The 18,900-nt window shown below is 48.6% G+C and overlaps 1 protein-coding gene across 5 annotated transcripts in view; it reads right to left on the bottom strand.

The window, feature by feature from the left end:
• The window catches only part of TRAF1 (TNF receptor associated factor 1), a 29,704-nt gene extending 13,656 nt beyond the window's left edge, over positions 1-16,048 (bottom strand). The window contains exons 1-3 of one of the 5 annotated variants that reach the window (XM_017884256.1): positions 15,929-16,048; positions 8,067-8,815; positions 5,836-5,923 (exon numbers count right to left, since the gene is read on the bottom strand). In XM_017884256.1, coding sequence (XP_017739745.1) covers positions 5,836-5,923; positions 8,067-8,206 — 228 coding nt within the window. In that variant the 5' untranslated portion in view covers positions 8,207-8,815; positions 15,929-16,048. Of the gene's footprint in view, positions 1-5,835; positions 5,924-8,066; positions 11,251-11,669; positions 11,766-15,928 lie in introns of those variants that run through there. The other 4 variants (XM_017884253.1, XM_017884251.1, XM_017884252.1 and 1 more) reach the window with 4 other exon arrangements.
• Between the last annotated feature and the right edge of the window lie 2,852 nt (positions 16,049-18,900).

Genomic DNA, 18,900 nt, shown 5'->3' with positions numbered 1-18,900 from the left:
CAAATCATATGTTGAAGTCCTAACCCCCAGTATCTCAGAATATGGAGACAGGGCCTCTAAAGAGCTAACTAAATTAAAATGAAGTCATTGGGGGCGGGCCCTAATGCAATGTGACTGGCATCCTTTTAAGAAGGGGAAATTTGGAGAAGGACCACATGAAGACATAGGGAGGGGACAGCCATGTCAAGGCAGGGAGAGAGGCCTTGGAGGAAAACACTCGCCAATACCGTGCCTCGAACTTCTGATCTCCAGAACTGCGAGGAAATACATTTCTGTTGTTTACACCACCCAGTCTGTGCACTTTGTTATGGCAGCCCTGGCAAATGCACAGAGCCATGTGAGGTCACATACTCACAGGTCCCGGGGATTCACATGGGGACATCTTTGGAGGACATTATTCTGCCTAACACAGTGTTCAATAAATATGAGCCATTATTAGTAATAATAATTATTAGTATTGAAATTATTCAGTACTACTACTGAATACTTGTTGAATACTACTACTATTAATAACTCTAAGAATACTAATTGTAGTAATATTAATACTATTACTACTAACTACTACTAATACTATTACTATTACAAATACTATTATTAGTATTACTACTAATTAGTATTCTTATTCCTATGGATTAAGCACACTGCCCCTGGGACATCCCCAGTCCCAGTTCTCCAGTGGCTGTCATATACATGCATCTCATTTAATCCTCACATCATAAACTCTTAACAACGAATTCTCTAAAATTCCATTTTCCCACTGGATTTCCTCAAGGCGGTGAGGAATATCCCGAAATGAACAGGACCAAAACGTGTTTGAATGTTGTCCCATAGGATCCCCGTGACAATCCTCTGAGGCAGGTGGGGCTGGATTAGTGTCACCTTAATACCAGCAGAAACAGAGGGAATGGCTTAAGGTCACGCTGAGCTTGTGAGTGGAGGAGGTGGGTGCACCTGTGTGTTCTCCCCCATGGTTGTAAGCCTCTGCAAGGGCTCACTGCTCTCCTGGCACTCATGTAGACACTGTCCCATCAGATCCTCACAGCCATGATGGGGAGGCTGGGGCTCTGAGGTTCTGCTTCCCTCGGGTAGGTGGAGAAGCTGAAGCCCAGGGATGATCAGTGACTTGTAGGAGGCAACGGGGCAGGCGAGGGCAGCCCAGGAGCCTGGAGTCCCTGTGCAGGCTCTGTCCTCCCCACCATAGTGTCCTTGCCTGGGGTGGCCTCATTCGAAGGCCAGGGACCAAGGAGACAGGAGAGGTAATCAGGAATCAGACTGCGTTGCAGGAGAAGAACAGAGGATGTGTCCCAGGCCAAACCCATCTGGTGTCACAAGTGGCCCCTGTGTGAGTGGCCTCACTGCTTGCAAATTGCTAAAAATAAAGTGTGCAGTGGAATTTCCTCCAAGGAGGAGACAGAAACAGAGAAAACAGATTCCCAGCCCTGAGGGAACACTCGTTCTTCTGTCTGGGTCTGAGGAGTCTCTGCGTGTGTGGTGTTTCCGGTCACCCCGGCTACCCAGGCCCTTTGTGGTGGGGTCACAGTGGGCCCTAGCGGGAGGCCCCATTTGGAGACCCGGGGCCTCCGGGAATTTGACTGTTAAGAGGGTGCCGGGAGCATGAGTGCCACCTCTGCAGCACCTGCACAAAACAAAGAGGATCTGAGCAGGCCAGGCACTGCCTACCCCCACACTGGGCTGAGGTCAGAGATGCCCAGAGGGGCTGCTTTGGCTCAGGTCTCAGCTGGTGCTGAGGGGGTGCTCTACATGGGGAGCTCGGTCAGCCTGCCACTGTCAGCCCGTTCCTGCCCTCCTCTGTAACTGGGCCAGTTTAGTCTCTGTCAGCCTCTGCTCAGCTCAACTGCCGCCTCCTCCAGGAAGCCCTGCCTGATTCTCCTGGTTGAAAGTAGTCTTGCCCATCCCTGTTTTTTCCATAGCACTTGGTGGACTCCTGCACTAAAGCCTGACTGTGTTACTTAAGCAGGTATGAAACATTTAGGGGAGGATTCCTTGTGTAGAGGCAGCATAGAGAAGATGCCACCACCTCAGGAGCCATGAGTTAGAGCCTAGCTTTGCCTCCCACTTGCTGTGTGACTTTGGTCCAGGCACACCTCCTCATGGAGCCTCAAAATATTACCTATTGGTAAAATAGGGCTATCACCACCACCCACCACACAGAATGTCACAGGATCGGGGCGATTACGGATGAACACTGTCAAACTCAGAAGTGTAAGGTTTGGGGGTTTATTCCCAGGTATCACACTCCAAGGAACACAGATAAACAGAAGCACATTTACCCCAAATGCACAGAGACTGGCGAAAGACTGCTCAGTGTCTTTCCACGGAGGCAGGACTGACTCCGGGGACAGGGGGCTGAGTTGCCTTTTGTGACCTCAAGGGAGACAGATTTCAGCTCAGTACAAAGAAAGAGGAGAATGTTGCATCCATCAGAGCGCCCCAGGGTGGGTGTGGTTGTTTCATGGAGTAATGAGCTCTTTGCCATTGGAAGGACATGGAGCTACATAGCAGGAATCCAGTACAGAACAGAAATTGGACTAGACAGCTTAAACTTCTGTCATTTTCTGACTCTAGAAAAATTAAGGCTTTACTGTGAGCTATTGGCATCAGATGTCAGCTTGCCTTTGACCTTCCTGAATGGGCCTCACGGGGAAGAGAGTGGGAGAAACTATCCCATTGCTGATCCTCAGCAGGCAGGACTGAAGGTTTTTATCTCCCAGCCCCCCCCGGCCGTCCCCTCCTTCACTGTCACTTCTACAGGAAGATCATGCGAGGCAAGTATCAAGTCTCTAACTAGGTCAACATTAATCCTTTAATATCCGCTTCTTATATCAGGTAATCAGTCCATGGCTCTGGGCACTTCTTCGGGAGATAATCATCTAATGAAGTCAGAGGCTGAGGACAAACTGATAAGCAGATGGTGTGGGAAGTGTTTGCAAGGAGGGCTGGTCCTCAGCCCTCTACCCCGCCTCCATTTCCCAGGTTGCCCTACATGTGCAGGCAAACGTAGGAATTACCACACATGCAAAGTGTTGACTTTTCATCAGCCATTTTCCTTTGTTCAAAAGTCCCCCAAAGTTCCCACTGGGGCAAAAGTCAGAGGAGTCCCTGGTCCTTCCCCTATGTGACTTTGTGTAGGTGATCAGACCATGATTACCACCCCTCCCCACCCCAGCTTTTCACCAGGAGTCCATGACTCCACGAGGTGGGGAAGCCAGCAGGGAGGGGAGGGGGCTGCTGCCTCTCAGAGGTATGCCTGCATTAAAGAAGCCTTCTTTGCTCGCAAATACAGGCAGCTTCCTCTCCCATCCTATAGCCTGTTAAGGTGCCTATAATTCTACCATGAATTATAGTCCCTTCATTTGGCTCAAGGCAGCGAGTATCAAACTGTGCTCTGCAGGGCCCTAGGAGTCCCCAGAACCTCTTAGGGGCTGGGATAAGAGAAAGAAATGGGGCAATTAACAGGCCAGGGCTCCAGGCTCCCCCTCCATCAGAATGTTTCTACTTTCATCTGATTGAAAAAGATGAAAAAAAGCCATTGGATTAGGAGATATTAAAACATCTATGTGATCTAAGATTTACACAATAGATGTATATTAATTTTGTTAAGAGGAAAAAATAAAACAAGCTAAAAACAACAGTCCTAGAGCATTCAAGCAGGTAACAGCCTTTTGCAAGTGAGGCACAGTGGCCCACAGAGAGTTGAGGGTCTGCTTGTGTCTCACAGCCAATCCACCAGGAGCCAAACAGGGAGGCTCAGGGAGTTACTCCACGGAGCAGTGTATCATATTAACTCTTACCATGTTGCAGAGTGTAAAGTTCCAAGAACATGCACTTGATCCTTACTCTTACTCCCTGAGGGCCTGCTGATGGAGAGGCTGCTGAGAAGCAGATGGGAGAGTGCTCAAAACCAGCTCTGGGTGGGAGAGGAAATTCCCCTGAACTCTCTGAATGAGAAGGGCCAGCTCAGAGAAAGGAGAAGGAGGTGTGGGCACTCGCCTGCCTCTGGTCCAACGGTAGGGGGATAGCTGCCCTGCCAGCACTGCTATCATGGTCTCCTGGAAAGGCCTTGCAGAGCCGGCTTAACATCCTCATTTTACAGATGCAGACACAGGGCCTGGGAATTGCTGCCAGCCGAGCAGAGAATTATGCAGAACTACCCTTGGACATCAGGCTCCTGATCCCTGGGCAACAGTTTGCTGCAAGAAGAGGGCTTTGGCTGAAAGGAGCCAGGCACCTCACAGTGGAGGTAGAGAGGGTGGCTGAGCAACGAGACTCCTCTGCAGGTCTCAGGGCCCCATGTGTAAGCAAGAGGATTTGATTTTGAGCAGTGACTCCTGCCTGTTTGGATTCGTGGACCAATATGAGTGTGTGTGTGTGTTTTTTTTTAAATTGAGACATTAACAAAGAGATTGCCATCTTTTAATTTTCTTAGTAAAGGCTTTACCAAAAACTATCATCTATTATTACATCCTCTCATTTATATAGACACGCATAGGACAGACACAATCTCAGAGTAAAGGTTGGTTTTAGAAATGGAAAGAATTCAGTTTACATAAACTCATTTATAGAATTGCCTTATTTTTATCATTTTGTCATGAGCTGGAGGGAATGGATCAGTTCTGGATAGCACGTGGGAACCTTTGAGCAGGACATGTAACCTATGAGGGTCCTTCCAGCTTGGGAGGGTCAGGGTTCTAACCTGCAGCTCCTGAAACTGTCTCTGGCCTGTCACACTTCCAAATGTGTCTCTTATTCCTAGAAGCACAGTTTGGCAGAGCCCAAGAGGTGAGCTGATAACGGTCTCTCCCTGCCTAAGGGCAAACAGAGGCAGGCAGAACCATCTAGTTGAGGAGTTTGCTAACTTTTTTGTAAAGGGTTGGATAGTAAATATTTGGGCTATGAAGTCTTTGTTGCAAGTACTCAATTTTGTATAATTTTCATGTGTCTCAAAATATCTTTTTTTGTTTTTTTTGAGACAGAGTCTCATTCTGCTACCCAGGCTGGAGTGTAATGGCACAATCATGGTTCACTGCAGCCTTGACTTCCCTGGGCTCAGGTGATTCTCCTACCTCAGCCTCCAGACTAACTGGGACTACCAGCACGCGCCACCATGCCAGGCTAATTTTTATATTTTTTGTAAAGATGGGGTTTCACCATGTTGCCCAAGCTAGTATCAAACTCCTGGGCTCAAGCTCTTTGCCCACCTTGGACTCCCAAAGTATTAGAATTACAGGCATGTAATTCTATGTAATTCGAATTCTAACACTTCAGCATTACAGGCACATTTGTCATTTGCCAAAGGGTTTATATTTGTCATTATGAGAACTTTTTTGATTATTATTGATTGGGCCTCATAACAATTCTGTGACGCAGAAAACATCTTCACAGACAAGCAAGCTGTGGCTGGAGAACATCAGCAGTGCACCGGGCCACACAGTGAGAGACTGGCCTCACAGCCTCAAGAATTACAGGTCATTACACATGGCCTATCATTCTTCTGATCTTTTCAACCATTTGAAAATATAAAAACCACTCTTGGCTCGTTGCTCAGGAGGTGGGCCAGATGTGGCCCATGAACCGTAGTTTGTGGACCCCCGGTCTGGACTGTTCTCACCCTAAGTCTATTGCCAGGTGGCTTCAGGCAAGACACTTCACCACTGTGAACATCAGTCTCCTTACTCTTTATAAAGTGAATTCAATCTGGACTCGGGACTAGTTGGGAGGTGCCTGCCAGGGGCAGAGTGCACAGCTGTCTACTTGGCCTCAACCTGGAAAAATCAAGACAACCGACAAATGCTTTTCCGTGATGTACCAACGTACCCTCTCCAGAGTTCGAAGACGGCTTCCTGGGCTTACAGACTGGAGGTCTTCCCCTCTGCATTTGGGGCAGATCTGATCCTCGCCGTTCCTGGGGAAACATGGACAAAGCCTTGGAGAGAGGCACTACAGTTCCCTGCACCATCCACTCTCCTGACAGCTCCAGAAGCCTCAAGTGTCAGCAGGTTGGGGATCGTGTATGTCCACAATCCCAGAGCCACAGTTCCTAAATTGCAAAAGTGCCAAGCATCCCACGTTTTTTTAGTAATTTGCAGTGAGCTTCCTGGGTTGCCAAACCTGCCCTGACTGCACTGACCAGAAGCTATTACAGCCCTTACTTACCCCACTTAGTGTGAATATATACATATTTCATTGCAGAAACATTAATGTGCTTGATTACAGGGCACTGCCCCATTCCCTGCCAGAATTACATAATGCCCTGATTTGCTTTCCCAAAAAAATTCTGAATTACAAAACACATCTGATCTCAGGGGTTTAGGCAAGAGATTGCTGACATGTGACTATACTTGCTCTTCTCATTTGGTCCTCCATTTGGTTTTGGTCTCATATGTTTAGTAATTACAGAGGATCATGGCCTATTAGAACAAGAAAGGGCCTCAGAGAACATCTGGCCTGGAGGTTCTTAATCAGGAGTGGGTGTCAGATTCTAATGGGTAACACCTGGGTACCTGTGGATTTTTGTTTTGTTTTGTTTTTTTGGGGTTTTTCTTTTTTGGAGACAGGTCTTACTCTGTCGCCCAGGCTGGAGTGCAGTGGCGTGATCTCGGCTCACTGCAACCTCTGCCTCCCAGGTTCAAGTGATTCTCATGCCTTAGCCTCCCGAGTAGCTGGGATTAATGGGATTACAGGTGTGCACCACCACGCCCAGCTAATTTTTGTATTTTTAGTAGAGACGAGGTTTCACCTTGTTGGCCAGGCTGGTCTCAAACTCCTGACCTCAAATGATCCTCCTGCCTCGGCCTGCCAAAGTGCTGGGATTACAGGCATGAGCCACTGTACCTGGCCAGCACCTGCGTTTTCACAAAGCTCCTGGTGTCTCTGACCTGTTACTGAGATAGTCCATTTTACAAAAGAGGGAATGAGGCCCCAGAGGGCATGTGGATTAGTCAAGGTAGAGTGAGTCAGGAGCACAGCTGAGTAGAAGTTCTTCAGGACTTAGGCCTCAGGCCTCGGCCCTCCAAATTCCAATCAGCTCCCTCCTCTGCCAGGTTTTGGAAGGAGGGAGAGGAGAAACCAGGAGACCCACCACCAGCGCCTGAGCTGAACCCTGACAATCAGCTTGATGGTAGAACCAGACAACCTCTGCTCCTCCACCCTCTGGTTGGCCTTTCCACAGTCACAGCCTCTCCTCGCTGTTCTCACAGCCTCCTCCTTTGTCATCATGTTTGAACTTCTCACTTGCCTGATTCAGCTTTCCCACCTTCTTAAGCTGTAAAACCTCAAACAAAAGGTCATCACATGAGGCAGTTTAAGGGCATGTTTGCCAGGAAACTGACCAAAGCTGACCTAATCTATTAGGTCTCAATGTCCTCATTTGTAAAATAGGATCATAATAGTATCCACCCCCTAAGCTGTGCTGAGGACCTGAGGGCAGAGCATTTGGCACACAGTAGGCACATAATTGCTTAAAGAGGAAGGTTGATGATAGTACTGATGTCATGCCTTTCTGGGTTAATACTTTAAATATCATTAAATACATAAATATACATCCATCTCTTTGTCCCCTCCAAAAGGGTTCCCAGCAAACAGTCTGAGGTGATGAGCAATGCTGTGGAAGGAGAGATATTCGTCTAACAGTTTGTCATTCACCAAGGGGTTTATATTTGTTACTATAAGAACTTTTGTGATTATTATGCATTGGGCTTCATTAATAATTCTGCTACGCAGAAAATAGCTTTGCAGACAAGCAAGCTGTGGCTTAGGGACATTAGCAGTGCCCCAGGCCACACAGTGAGACTGGCCTCACAGCCTCGAGGCTCTCCTCGGTGTGATGGCTTTCCCCTGTGGGAGCTGACACCTTTCTGTGGCTTCCTCTCCTTCCACCATAGCCAGAGGGGCAGTGTCAGGGAGTGTGAGAAAAGGGTGTGGAAACTGAGGCCCAGACAGGAAAAGTCACCTGCTCGAAGTCACAGGCTCCTCTGCCCCTCACCTCCCATCGGGGTACCTCCCTGGCACCCACTTTCTGCCCACCCTCCGCTCCTCCATCACCTCACCTCAGGTTCTCAGAGAGACAGCCTGTACAGCAGAGAGCCCTAGGCTCCTTTGGGTCCTGGCAGACGGTGGGAGGGCACCCAAAGGGGAACTCATTCTCATCAGGGGCCGGGCGTGGGCTGCTGCCTGAGCTGGATGCCATCTCAGGGTCCCAGGCTGGCCAGAAGGCCTGTCTAAGTTCCTTCAGGACAGGGGACCAGCCCTGTGGAGTCCTGGCCTGGGCCTCACTCTCTGGTGAGTAGGAGCTCTGATGACTTTATCTTCTCTCTGGCTTGTGTGGTTCAACGTCACAGCTGAGTCACAGCAGGGATGGAGCAGGAATTACCCTTTGTGGTGATAAAAATCCCCTGGATGGTGACTGAAGGCTTTAGGAGTGTCCAGTCATTTTTTTTTTTTTTAGAGTGAGAAAAAGCAAGAGAGCAAGTCAGAGAAAATGACCCGTGTCACAGACTGTCAGAAAGCACAGTGAGAGTTCCCCTGGCTGAGAATCGCAGGCTGCCGCTGGCTTCCCCCACCTCCCTGGGCACATCGGAGGAGAAGGCCATAGCTGGCCCCTGGTCTGTGTTCTCTGGCACCTCTGAGCAGCCTGGAACTCTCAGTGGGGGTGCTCACCTTCCTGGTGGAAATCCCCAGGGTGTTGAAGGCAAGTCCAAAATTTCAAGTTCTAGGCACTTTTGCTCTGCTCTGTGTGGAGTGTCTGGATGATCTCAAAGAGAAGCCACTTCCTCACAGTGGGTTCTGATGACCCCATCTGTAAAAAAGAAGTCGCAACAGGTGGCCTCTAGGCTGTAAGATTCTGGGACCCTATCTTGCCTGGGACTGAGGCAACCAGAAGGAACAGGAAAGCCCTGATGAAATCCAAGGCCTTAGGACCACAGACTCCTCAGGGCCCTCCCTGCACCACCCCACTCAGGAAGTCATAGGTGGCTACATGCTCCGGTCAGGTGCCACCACTTTGCTGCCTCAAGGAGAACAAAGCACTAAACAACTACAAGATCATGGTAGCTGGTCTCAGCAGCCAAGTGGGACATAGATCCACGTTTGCAGGAAAAGTGCACCGTAGAAACGATGGCTCCTGGCATGTGTACTGTGTGCTGGGCAACAGTTTCCCTCCAAATCCTTACAGCAACCTGCAAGGAATTCTTCTGCAGCTGTATATAGGGTCAGAGAAGCAAGATGCCTGGTCCAAAGGCACACGGCCACTGGTGGTGGAGCAGGATTCACTCCAGGGCTGTGGGGCCCCAAGCTCTGTGCGTGTGATCGCTGATGAAGATCAGAGTACCCAGCTCTTGTCTCATCTATTAAATGGAGAAGACGATCCCTACACATCTTTCCATCGAGTTCGGCTGCTACAGAGGTTTTGCAAACTTTCACATTGGTTTCAGATCATGGGTTTTGAGGTCAGACAGAGCTGAGTTGAAATCCTGGGTCCACTGCTTACTAACTGCGGGCCCTGGGACAAAGTCCTTAACTTCTCTGAAACTCAGATTCTGCATCTGTAAAATGGGACAATAATACCTATTTCACCCAACTGTTGTGATGACTAAATGAGATCGTGGATCAAAGTGTGGTGTGTAGCCCACGTGAAGTACTTGAAAGACTTTGACATTTGGCTCAGATGGTGACTACAGGTCTTCCAGCTCCTCAGAGAAAAGGATGAAAGTGGTACATTATGCTTACACTGTGTTTTCACATCTATCTACTGGAGCCTCACAGGTGGGCACTGCAGGTCATCGTACCTGAGATACATTAAACTGCCCACCTGCCCTGGTGTAACACCGGGGCTGCCACAGGCTGGTGGCAAAGAGGGCACGGCATCTTATAGCCACAGTGTACATCAGGACCTTCACCCCCATAGCAAACGACCTCCAGGCCTGCATCAAGACCATGAGAAGACACTCCCTTTAACTGTGTACCCCATAGGTGCAAACTTTCCAACAGCCCTACCTGTTCCCTCCTTCCCCTGGGGTTTGGGATAAAACAGACACCAAAGACTTCTCTCCCCATCTGTGGGTCCCTTCTCTCCCCTCCGGCTTCAATATCACCCTCCCTACCTGTTCATTCCCACGGGCATCAAAATGTGCCCAAGCTGCTCTAATAAGAAAAGGGAAAAAGAATTAGTACTACTTTTGGGTGCTGTGTTATGTAATTTTACAGACATCATCTCATCTAATTGTCACTCTATGAAGCAGGTATTGCCATCATCATCCCCATTTTAGAGATGAGAAAACCGAGGCACAGAGAGGCTAAGTGACTTGCTCAAGGTCTCACAGCTAGTGAGTGGGGACTCCTGAACCCAGAGCCAGTTCTCTAACCACGCATGCTTTTACAACACTCTATTCTCGTCTCCAATTTCTACATCTACCGTCTCCTCACTTAATGGTAGAACCCCTAGAAAAGATTGTCTACACAGGCACTTGGATCTCCAGGGAATCATCTCTCCAAGTGTATATGAATGTCGAGGACGTCAAATGCCCTGGGACCTTCCCAGTCTCTATCCAACCAGCCCTTCTGCCAGCACCTGATCGGCTCTCAGCCCTTCCTTCCGGATTCCCTTCCTTTCCCCGGCTTCCCGCATCCTCTGGGGGGAATTCCCCCTGCGTCTCTGGTGGCTCCTTATTCGTCTCCTTGACCCCTTTCTCTTCCACACTGGGCCTCCATCGGCTCCATCCACGAGGAGTCTCTCTGTGCCGCGTGTCCCCATCTCCCACTCGTCCTTCGGGGCGCCCCTGCACTAGACCCCACTCCCATGGGAAGTCTTCGTGGGCCCCATGATGACGCTGGGCGCCCCGCTCTGTGATTTCTCGCGCCTGCCGGCGCCAGCACAGCCCCCGCCGCCCGGCTCTGCAGGCTGGGTTGCCTGTTTGAGCCCCCAGCCCAGTCCGTGATCCCTCCCAGGGCGGGGAAGTGTCGCGTCGCCACCTCAACATATCCAGTTGCGAGCGCAGCGCTAGGAGCCAGGCAGCGCCGGTGCCCGCGGAAGGAGGAATGAGCCGCCGGGGGGCTGGGGCGCCTGCGGCTGGGCTGGGGGCAGTGAGTCCAGGGGCCGGCTCTGCAGCCGAGGTTCCACGTCCCCAGCTGCGCCCGGGGAGTCCCCGCTTCAGCTAGGGGGAGCTGGAGCGGGACGTCCGGGACAAGGAAGGGGGCCGTGGAGCCGCCCTGCTGTCCTGGGGCAAGGGTGCAGGGCAGCCAATCTCGTCGCCGCCTCCGCCACCGCCTACCGGCGGCCGGGCCGGGAGCTTCCGGTGGAGTGTGGAGGACGCAGCCGCGCGGGCGGAAACCTGCAAGGCAGGGCCGGGGCGGGGGACTGCTGCTCCGCGGGCCGCCGCGGGCGTGGCGAGCGATCCCCATGCGGGGAAACTGAGTCCGAGGGCTGGGTCTGCGGCGCCACGAGCACTGTGCGCCCAGTTAACTGACACGCGTGCACGCCGCTCCTCCGCGTGCGGGGCTCCTGGCACCTACTGCAGCAACTGCGCGTATTTAGTGCTCAGTAAAATGCCCCCTGAAAAAACAAACACGAACCGGGAATTGGAGCCCCCACCCTGGTCCCCTGCCTGCCTGAGATCCGAGTAGTGAGGTGAAGAGCAGTAAAACCCAAGTCTTACCCTTCTTGGATTTCTCCAGAAGATCCTAGCACAGTGCCAGGCTCTCCCAAGCTTATTGGGTTGGAGCAATCAAGTGATAGTACTTGATAGTACTTGATCAAAGTGATAGTACTAAGTGGTTCCAGGCTCTGTGCTTTCACAAACTGAGTATTTTAAGGAACCGTTTCTGTTTTCGTCTAAACACACACACACACACACACAGTGCTAAATCCTTAAGAATATATTAATCAAAATAGTTACGGAAGTTAGTGTTGGGGTAGAATTTTAGATTAAAAGCTACACAACCTTTATTTTTGCGAACTACCAATTTGACAAAGGCTCCTTCTCTGTCAGATGTCTTAACATTGTAGGACTGATGGTGGAGGGAGGGATGAGACTCCCCACCTTGTTGGTTTGGGTTTAACACCTCAAAAATCTCTTTATGTGTTAGGGTCCTTTTTTTTTTTTTTTTTTTTTTTTTGAGATGAAGTTTCACTCTTGTCACCGAGGCTGGAGTGCAATGGCCCAATCTCGGCTCACTGCAACCTCTGCTTCCCGGTTTCAAGCGATTCTCCTGTCTCAGCCTCTTGAGTAGCTGGGATTACAGGTGCCCGCCACCACGCCCAGCTAATTTTTGTATTTTTAGTACAGACGAAGGTCTCACCATGTTGGCTAGGCTGGTCTCGAACTCCTGACTTCAGGTGATCCACCCACCTCCACCTCTCAAAGTGCTGGGATTACAGGCGTGAGCCACCGCACCTGGCCTAGGGCCCCTTTTTATGGCCCGACTCTCAACTAGATTGTAAGAGCAGGGAACGATCTTTTACGTGTTTATTTTTTAACCTGGCATGCCTGTAAGTCTCTCACTTATTGGAGGCAGAGCTGCTGTCCTCCAACTTCCACTAGACAGGCGGAAGCTGTGGGACACAGGGTACCCTAGTCAAAGGGGGACCTCAGGGGTCCACCTGGGAGATGCTGCTTGTGGACAAGCAGAGGATCTCAGGGGCCTCTAAGAGAGAATGTCTGCAATCTATGGGAAGTTGACCAGATGTGGCCTCTGTGGGGCCTTTCGATTCTGGGGGAAAAGGATTCAAAGAATTAAGTGTCTGAATTAAAAATTGATGGGCTGGGCGCGGTGGCTCACGCCTGTAATCCCAGCACTTTGGGAGGCCGAGGTGGGCGGATCACGAGGTCAGGAGTTCGAGACCAGCCTGGCTAACACGGTGAAACCCGTCTCTACTAAAAATACAAAAAATTAGCCGGGTATGGTGGCAGGCACCTGTAGTCCCAGCTACTCGGGAAGCTGAGGCAGGAGAATGGCGTGAACCCGGGAGGCGGAGCTTGCAGTGAGCCGAGATCATGCCACTGCACTCCAGCCTGGGCGAGGGAGGGAGACTCCATCTCAAAAAAAGAAAAAAAGAAAAAATTGATGGACTCTGAGTCAATTAGTCTGATGGTTTTCCCATCATCAGAAAACATTTATTTATCTTTGACCTTGCCTTTTCCTGGGTGTTGTGAAGTTAGAAATAACAATTCTAGCAAAAATTTGGGAAGAAATCTGGAGTTATTTGTTGAAGGGAGTTTCTAAGTCTAGTGATTTTTCCCTAACTCAACAGATTTCCAGATTTTAAGCAAAAAAACAAAGCACCTCTGAAGTTATTTGAATTCTAGGCACCAAGCAATCCCTGGGGTTTTTCTAGTTGTTTATGGGACTGGTCACTTTGAAGGCGCAGTGGGGATTTCAATTTCTGATGGAAGTGCCAGTGACACTCATAGTCAGGGGACGTCGTTCAGGGGAAGAGCTTGGCAGATGGATCCTTTGACAGGGACATGCTCTAAGATGCCAATGATGAGGAAGACATTGATACTAGCCAGCTCACTGCCTCTCTTTGTCATCTGTAGCTACCCATGTGTCCTGTTCTAAGAGACCAATTTTTCTGTGTGGCAATTCTTTCTTTCATGGACTCTGGAAACAAAGACTCTTCCAAAGGTGGGCACACTGCACAAGGGCCTTTTGAAGAAAAATTTCTCAAGGATTTGGGGCCTATAAAAGCCATTCTCCTCTGTCCCACCCACCCCTTCCTCTCTGCCCTAAGCCAGTGTAAGTGAAAAGAGCAGGCAGTCTGACCTCACTCTCTTCATGTGCCACATCCTGTTTTCAGATTAATGAGCTCATTTGCTGGAAATTTACCAAGGGAAATAGTTTAATTTTGGAAAGTACCAAAAACTTATCTGTAGTCATTCGGCTTCATTTGGGGGGCTCTTGAAACGGAGGGGCATCACCGGAGGACCTCTGAATGCCCAGGGAGCAGCAAGGCAACAGAAATTGAAAGCCGAGCCCAGTGAGGCTGAACCTGACTCAGAAAGGAAATAAAATCTTTTGGAGGCCACTCATGTCTACCCAGTTGAATTTTTTTTTTCTAAAAATAACTTTGAAAAGAGAAATAGTTCATCTGGCCAAGGCCTCATATCTGGTGGTCTGACCATGGAGCCATAACTGAGGAACAAGAACATGAACACAGGGAAGTGGGCAGTGTTTGAGCCTCCACCCTCTACCTTCTTGTGCACGTATTAATATGTTTGGCTTGTTCTAGGAGGCACGGAAAGGCTTTCAGTCTCTAGTTTCGCCCCAATCCCTTAGCAAACCGACCCTTGACATTGAAGTTGCCTGCCTAACCTAGTAGCCTTCTGAGCTTGTGGCTCCTGCAGCCAGGGGGATTCTAGATAATCACAGATTTGCACGCCATTCTGCATTGGAGATGATGAGATGATGGAACACAAGTGATGTGCACCCTAGACTTTGCCTCTAAGCATCCAACCATGTCCTGGCCTGCACTGTTTCCCAGAGTAGAGATTTATAATCCATTCTAAGCCGAATGAATGGAACACATCAGTGAATCCAGCTGGCTAAAGGCAGCCATTTGGGCAGGCTCCTGTTTGTCAACAGCCCTTAAAATGTGGAGCCCAGAATGGTTATCACTCCCTCAACCCCAGTGAGCGCTTTGGTGCCTTCTTCTCATTGCCAGCAGCATGCCTTGTCTCTGTCATACGTCTTGTGTTCAGTAAAAACAATTAGTGAACAGCTTTCCTGTTAGCATCATCTTAATCTGCTCTGATAACTTCTGATTCCTGAACCAGGAAATTTAATTAAACAGATGATTACAAGCTGTCAGCAACCTATCAGATTAGAAGACCAAATGGTACTGGGTTCTTCAATCCAAATTCAGTATCTCCCTTTGGTACATTACATAGAACTGGTATCAACAACAAAACAAAGAAATAAAACATGATCTTATAAAAATGATAGCATAAGACGTGTACTTTTTGCTATGGTCTGATGATTAAAATGTCCCAAATTTCCTTCTGTTAATCTTCATCTTGGTTCTTATTACATTTATAATAACTAGCAATTTTTAAAATGTGCCTGTTTACAGGTTTTTTTCTTTCTACCACAGAATTATGAATACATGAAATTGAAGGAATATATGAAAATGTGTATTAGGAATATATGAAATTAGATGAATTAAAACCATGAAAGTAAAGCTGTATCTGATTTCGTTGTTGTTCCCCCTGGCATAGCAGGATGCTAGGTACATAGGAGACATCAATAAATATTTATTCAATAAATGACTAATATGCAAGACACTATTAATACAAATTTTTACTTATGGTAATAATAGTTAATGATTATTTCCCCACCATCAGAAAACATTGATTAAGTATCTTCAACCTGGCCTTTTCCTGTGTGTTGTGAAGTTAGAAATAGCATTCTGGCAAAAATTTGGAAAGAAATCTGGGGTTGTTTGTTGAAGGGAGTTTCTATGTCCAGTGATTTTCTCTATCCCAAGAGATTTCCAGATTTTAAGAAAAGAAACAAAGAACCTCTGAAGTTATTTGAATTGTAGGCACCAAGCAGACCCTGGGGTTTTACTAATTGGTTACGCACTTTGAAGGCGCAATGGGGATTTCAGTTTCTGCTGGAAGTGCCAATGATACTCATGGTCAGGTGACGTGGTTCAGGGGAAGACCTTGGCAGATGGACCCTTTGATAGGGATATGCTCTAAGATGCCAATCATGAGGAAGACATTGATACCAGCCAGCCTACTGCATTTCTTTGCCATCTCTGGCTACCTATGTGTCCTGTTCTAAGAGACTGGTTTTGCTGTGTGACAATTTCTTCTTTCATGGACTCTGGAAACAAAGACACTCCCAAAGGTGGACATTCTGCCCCAAGGCCTTTTTCTGGGCTATGGAATTATTACTCTTTCTTCATACTCACCTTTGTGAGGCTTGGGCTCCCTGGCCACTGGCTAGTACAGAACAAGAATAACACGGTGTCCGAACTCTACAGCTGTTAACATCTGGCTGAGGAAGGGTACAGTGTGGAGGTTCCCATCTCACTCTATCTTGAGGACTCAGCCTGAGAGAGAAAAATCAAGGAGTAGGGAAAGCTGTTACTCAGAAATCAGATCTGCTCTGATGTTGGAGGACTGTGGGGGAAAGTTCCTCCCATCCTTGAACGTTATTTTTCTTACCTGCAAAGTGGGAGAATGACTTCAGAGGAATCCTTCAGCATGAACGGTTTAATTCTTTAAACTTTAATCATTCAAGCCCTGGTGCTGGGGAAGGGGCACATTCTCCCACCTGTACTTGGGGTGGTACCAGGAACCCCTATAACGGATGTTGGAAGCTTCCAGTAGAGGCATGGTCTTTTTGGACTCCAAACATTTTGTGTGTTTTCTTTTAAGGGAAGCTATGTGAAAAACCTCCTCTGATGGATTTTTTTCAGAGCTCAAGCCAGGCGAATTCCCAGCACAAGCCAAGGCTTGGGAGCAAGAATATGTAGCAGGAGCAAGAGGTTAAGAACCAGGGTACAGCCCTCACTCTCTCAAATAATGCACAGGCTGGGGGCCAGGAGGGTTGTGAAAGTGGAGTTGATGTTTGCTCATCTCTTCTGACCTCCCAGTCTTACAAAAGGGGAAATGGGGGCCCAGACAGAGAAAAACTTGCACAGTCAGTCCAAGGTCCAGAAGTCTCTTCCCCTGTGTTCTGGTGCCCTATTATCTTAAGACATCTTAGTAATAACTCTGTTCTTTTATTCCTGCATTTGTTTCTCCCTGGATATGTCTCCACAGACTGAGTTTCCTGAGGGCCAAGAAGCAGGGCACAGACATCTCTGTAGGCTCCTTTATGCCTAGCCTGCATCTTATACACAGTGGGGGCCCAGTAATGATATATTAAGAGGGACTTCTTTACCATCATAAGAGGATTCAGGGATACTAGGAAATATTAACCCTACCTTTCACACCTGTGGGTTACCCAGATGTATTTAACAAATATGTGTTTAGCTTCTACCATTAGCCTTTTCACAATTTTTTTTTTTTTTTTTTTTTTTTGAGATAGAGTCTCACTCAGTTGTCCAGGCTGGAGTGCAGTGTTGTGATCATGGCTCACTGCAGCCTCCACCTCCTGGGCTCAAATGATCCACCCACTACACACTCCCAAGCAACGGGGACTACAGGCCAGTGCCACCATGCCTGCACCACCATGCCTGGTTAATTTAAAAAAATTTTTTTTTTTTTTTTTTTTAGAAACAGGGTCTCACTTTGTTACCCAGGCTGGTCTCAAACTCCTGGGCTTTAGTGATCCTCCCGCTTCGGCCTCCCAATGTGCTGGGATTATACGCATGAGCCACTGTTCCTGGCCCTTTTTGTAAATTTTAAAAAGACTTCTAGCATATATATCTAGCAACACTTTCTGGAGATCATTGTCTTAATCATTTCAGATCTGTATTTGTAACATTTTTAAATGCAAAATCGAATAGATAAGAAAGGCCATTCTGTCTAACTGCCATCCTTGGTTACTATCTTCTGTAACCAGTGTGCAGCTGCACAGCCAGAGAGCTGTGGGTAGGGCCCATGGCTCTCTCTGGCCCCTGTGATTGCTGAAACTGGAACTGCTTGGGGAGCCCTGAGGCCCTGGCAGCAGCTCTTGCTCAGTCCTGCTTCTCCTTTCACAGGGAACAAGTCTACACACCAGCTCTCCTGAGCAGTCTTGGAACCCCTCCAAGGACAGCCCTGGACACTGGCCAAGAGGGAGGGTGCCCCTGGGAAGGACATATCTATCAGGAAGCAGAGACTGTGGCAGGCAGACACTCACACGCACATGCTCGCAGGATGGCTGGCTTATCCAAGATTTCAAGAGAAGTTGGAAATCTGGATTTTTATGTGAAAGTCTTGATTTTTAGAATACCCTATAAGCCAAAAAATAAACCCAAACCAAATGAGCATCCCTACGAACTGTGTCTGTGGGCCACTATTTGTGACCTCTGGTAGAGCTTGGCACTGCATAAACACAACGAAAGCAGATGTGTGAACGTGCCCACATGTAACTCACCCGGGCTGTTCACATTGTTCATCCAGATGTGGACCCTGCACACACATAATAGAGACCTTCATTGGACATTGACACACACAGAGTATCTCCTGGGATGTGTTTTTAATATTTGCACTTTCCAGCTAAGGAGATTGAATGTCAGAAAGATCTCTAAGATCATGTCAAAATCTAGGCTGCCTGACCACAAAGCCAGTGTTCTGAACTGCCACACAAACCACCACCCAGATGCCTGCACTCTGAATTAAAATTGCCTGTTACTTTGCATCCTTCTCTAAACTAAGCTTTATGAATTTAGAGACTCTATTTCATTTGCTGGTGCATCCCATCACCTGGCACTATGCCCAGCAGAGCACAGAAGGTGCGTAATATGTACTGGTGGGACTGTACTCACAGGCTCATACAAACGTGTACAGACAGGGCACATGTAAACCCACACAGCCCCACCATGCTGAAGAACACGTGCACACCGACGTTCCCACATGCACACCGCCCACCTCCATCTCCCACCCCCAGGGCATTGGACCCTAAGCTGGGGCAGCCCAAGTTTCCCCTGCCAGCCCCCTGCCAGCCTTGCCCAAAGCCTTCAGAAATAGTTCCCTGGAAATCTTGAGGAGGCTGTGGAGTTCTTTTTCCTAACTCAGGAGACAACTCAGCAGTTTTGTTTTTCAAAGTCTGGGACTCATAAACCTGGAATCCTTTCTTCATTTTTTCCACTAGAATTTTCCTTGGCCTGTTGCCTTCCCCCGGGGCCTTGGCTAAGAGGTTACACTCAGAGCGCCCTCTGCCGGACACTGTCCTCCCAACCTTGTGGGCAGTTGCCGATGGGACCTGCCCCAGGCTGCTTTACAGATGGGA

The sequence above is a fragment of the Rhinopithecus bieti genome, unplaced genomic scaffold, assembly GCF_001698545.2.
Source record: "Rhinopithecus bieti isolate Rb0 unplaced genomic scaffold, ASM169854v2 scaffold_13710, whole genome shotgun sequence".
Lineage (NCBI taxonomy): Eukaryota > Metazoa > Chordata > Mammalia > Primates > Cercopithecidae > Rhinopithecus > Rhinopithecus bieti.
The sequence above is the reverse complement of the archived record's forward strand: the minus strand, read 5'-3'. Positions and strand labels throughout refer to the sequence as shown.